The sequence below is a fragment of the Salmo salar genome, chromosome 01 (genome assembly GCF_965601325.2).
Source record: "Salmo salar chromosome 01, fSalSal1, whole genome shotgun sequence".
Lineage (NCBI taxonomy): Eukaryota > Metazoa > Chordata > Actinopteri > Salmoniformes > Salmonidae > Salmo > Salmo salar.
This window is the reverse complement of record NC_138291.1, coordinates 116,160,031-116,163,943: the sequence shown is the minus strand read 5'-3', so window position 1 is coordinate 116,163,943 and position 3,913 is coordinate 116,160,031. Positions and strand designations below refer to the sequence as shown.

At 43.5% G+C, this 3,913-nt stretch overlaps 1 protein-coding gene across 1 annotated transcript; it reads left to right on the top strand.

Moving 5' to 3' along the window:
• Positions 1-203: 203 nt before the first annotated feature.
• Positions 204-2,368, top strand: LOC106613906 (forkhead box protein I2-A). Its single transcript, XM_014216668.3, has 2 exons — positions 204-1,031; positions 1,230-2,368. Exons 1-2 carry the CDS (start codon positions 368-370, stop codon positions 1,832-1,834), a joined length of 1,269 nt encoding a protein of 422 aa, XP_014072143.3. The 5' UTR covers positions 204-367; the 3' UTR covers positions 1,835-2,368.
• Positions 2,369-3,913: the final 1,545 nt, after the last annotated feature.

Below are 3,913 nucleotides of genomic sequence, written 5' to 3'. Positions count from 1 at the left end.
ACAGTAAAACTGTTTTAATTGGATAACGTGTTGCCTAACCGCCTATTTTTATTATTGCATATGCTTATTAGGCTATACTTGCGCGGTAAATTACTCAGCCTATCTTACTCCAGGTTCACTCCTAAAACTGCATTAATGAGTGGGCTAATCTCTCACCAGTATCTCTCCCATTGATGCACAGATTCGGTTAAGACAATTCGACTGAAGCGTGACAGAAAAGGGGGGAGTCACCCGCGAGACAGTTCCTTTCACAGGGGTTTACCTGTCGACGCTCCAGGCGGAGCACTTAAATACCTCATTCCCTTGGGTCTAGCCTTCAGTCCTCCGGGAGAGACTGACGGAAACAGACGGTTGGGAAAGGAACCGCATGTTATTGTTGATAGAAGAAGAAACCAGGATTCGTACTCAATTAGAAGGGATTATGAACGCTTTTGGACAGCAGCCATCCAACGCGCAGACCAGCCCCATTCAGCACCACAGCGCGCAGGAGCTCCTGGATATGGCCGTGTACTGCGATAACATCGGCAGCATGTACCAGCACCAGCAAAACCTCCATCATGGTCACCACCCGCAGAGGCCGCCGGCGCATCCTCAAAGCTACGGCCTCGGTGAGTACACCTCGCCGACCAGCAACCCGTACCTGTGGCTAAACGGCCCGAGCATCGACACGTCTCCATACCTGACGGGATTGAACGGAGCATCGTACATACAGTCTGGATACGGAGCGAACCAGCGGCAGTTCTTACCCCCTCCTACCGGGTTTGGTGGAGCTGACCTCGGATGGCTGTCAATCTCTAGCCAGCAGGAACTCTTCAAAATGGTTAGGCCTCCGTACTCTTACTCAGCGCTCATAGCCATGGCTATCCAGGGCGCCGGGGACAAGAGGTTGACGCTGAGTCACATCTATCAGTATGTGGCAGAGAATTTTCCCTTTTATAAGAAGAGCAAAGCTGGCTGGCAGAACTCAATCAGACACAACCTGTCACTGAATGACTGTTTTAAGAAAGTTGCACGGGATGACGATGATCCAGGTAAGTTACAACACCCGTTGTGCTTGTAAATAACTCATTATTTGCACCTATTAAATGTGTCATTTTGAATATCATACCTTTTTTGCCATTAGATTTTTTTAAAGACGTGTCTGACAGTAGACTAGAGCAGTATTGACCTTTTGATATCTCGTTTAGGACCTACATTGTCTGTTGTGTCCTGTCTTCATGTCTTCATAGGAAAGGGAAATTACTGGACGTTGGACCCAAACTGTGAGAAAATGTTCGATAACGGCAACTTCCGAAGAAAGAGAAAGAGAAGAGCTGACTTGAACGGAGGAGACAACAACAACACTGTTCTTGCGGTGAAGTCAGAAGACACTGCCGCCCTGAAGGTCTCCGACACGGCCAGTATCATGAGTTCATCCCCTCCCAGCCTCCAGGACTCCCCTGGTTCCTCCGAGCCCGAATCATCCCTGTCCCCGTCTGTGGAACACAGTCCCTGTTACAACAACTTTGTCTCCACTATGAACTCGATGCTGGCGGGGAGTAACAACAGCTCTACCCGGGAGGGGGCCAGGGGGAACTTTGGTTCAGGAAGACATGCTATGGGGGATTTGTCGCCTCATCAGACCCGAGAAAACATGTCCGGACTTGGTTCATACTCGCCCTCTCAAATCACGCCATTGAACTCGGATACCACTCACCTCTCCACAGCTAATAGAATGAACTGCTACACATCCGCACAGAACAATCACAGCGGAGGCCTGGGCCTCACCAACTCTCTCCCAAACCACTTCACTGTTAATCATTTGATATATAGCCGCGAAGGGACCGAGGTCTAAGCTTAGTCCTAATTATGTCACATATATGTAGATAATATAATGCAACTCGTTGGCATACTTGTATAAAGTACTCAGTGAGTACATCAAGTACCATGAATATTATTCATGTTATGCATTCCATAATTAAAAACGTGTAATAGAAATGTCTTAAAAATATGCTTTCTCATGATTGAATCGGAATTTCAAAAAGTGGGTCGAAACTACGTTCGACTTAAGCATTTTAAGAACATTTAATTAAGACCAAACTTTGTTGTTATGCCCAACTGGAGCCCTGGAATGGTCTTGCCTTGGAATAAACATTTACCGTAACTCTTTCGTTTCCTTTATATTGGCCTTATGTAAACTGCCTGGATGACGTCACTGTGCCTTTCTGAAGATCTTGTATTTTTTTTAATAGAACACTTCTGCAGATATATGTTTTGTTATGTAGCCTAAATAGTAACTCTCTTTGCAGACCACTTTTTTTTGTAGAAGGTATTGTGTGTGTGTATATTTTATTTAAAGCCTATTGTCAAACGTTTGAATAAATGTAATATCTGAAATTCTTGATTCTGTCGTATTTTCTAGCGGACTTGTCAAAGTGAAGATGTCTCAGATTTATTCGCCATAATAATCAACTTTACAATAAACCAGCGCTCTATTTCATTTTATTTATTACGCACGATTCCATTTGACTTATAAACACTAAAATATTGAAATGATTAACGTTTAGATGTTAACTCATGTCTCTCAATTCTAATCAACATTTTAGGTTACTTTTAACATAACATTTTAAGTTAAGGTTTAAAACACTAACGCACCTGTGGGGTTTGATTAGGCTACAGCTGTTAATGGTGTAGGAGAACATGTTCACTGATTCCTTACAATACCAAACAGTATTTATAATGGCACTGACAATTATTTACCAGAAGTATTTCAGGTTCAATCGAGGTTGGAATTAATCCTACACCCCGCTGTGTACTCTCCCCTCTCTCCCTCTCTCTCGCTCCCCTTCCTCCCTCTCTCCCTCTCTCTCCCTCCCTCCCTCCCTCCCTCCCTCTCTCCTTCCCTCCCTCCCTCTCTCCTTCATCCATTCCATTCATGAAACTTTCCGGACAGTCAGCCAGATATTCCATCTCAGACTCGGGAATACAGTTCCAGTAGGATTCCATAAAGTTCATCAATTGATCAATGATATTTTATATTGAATGGACGAAGAAATAATCGTCCATTCACGTAACAGGCTACAACAATGAAGGCTTCACCTGCTTCTGAACTTTCTCCTCTGTGATCATTAGCTCATGCCTCCTCAACTGTATGAAAACAGTAGGTGAGACTGAGACATTTTCCAGCTTGTCACTTTGAATAAACCCGATTTATGCTGAGATTCAAGACACATCACCTCTTTATTTCTACCCAGTTCAGAAGTTCAGCTATTGGTCTTATTTAATGGTGTGTATGGATGGATAGATGGAAACTTGTTGAATTGAATAGTTCACACCTGTTTTCAGTTTATTCAGCGGGGGAAAGTTTCATCACTCACAGCATAAAACGCAGAGTGATATTTTATTAAACATCGTGTGAGAAATAAGAATGATCGATAGTTCCATGTTGTTTTTCTTATGAGCTGTGAATCAATCTGGCCGCGTATCCAATGAGCGATTCACGTCATTGCAAAATAGCATGTAACACCCATTGTTTGGGCATGTGCAGTTGTCCTACTATTATGGGACAAAAACAAGATAAATAGTGTCCCTGATTTGCTGTAGTGGGCAATAATAACCAGAGAGAGAGAGAGAGGTTTCCCATGAAAAATGTTCAAGCCATTAAACGGCTATCTTACACATGTCGTATTTTGAAACAATTTACGGTTACGCACGAAATCAAAGGAAGTAAATTAAAGAGAACACCTCTTAATTGGTGGATAATTCAGTGCGCTCTGGCGCTCTGTTGTCTCGACTAAAGCAAAATTGACAAGAGGTTCGTGCCCGTAGCTGTGACACAATGGGCCCTGGCAATACCAAGGGATCCCCTCCTGCGCTCTGATGAAAACATTCGGTGACCTCAGATCTGGGAACGTATTATATCACTCAGACCACA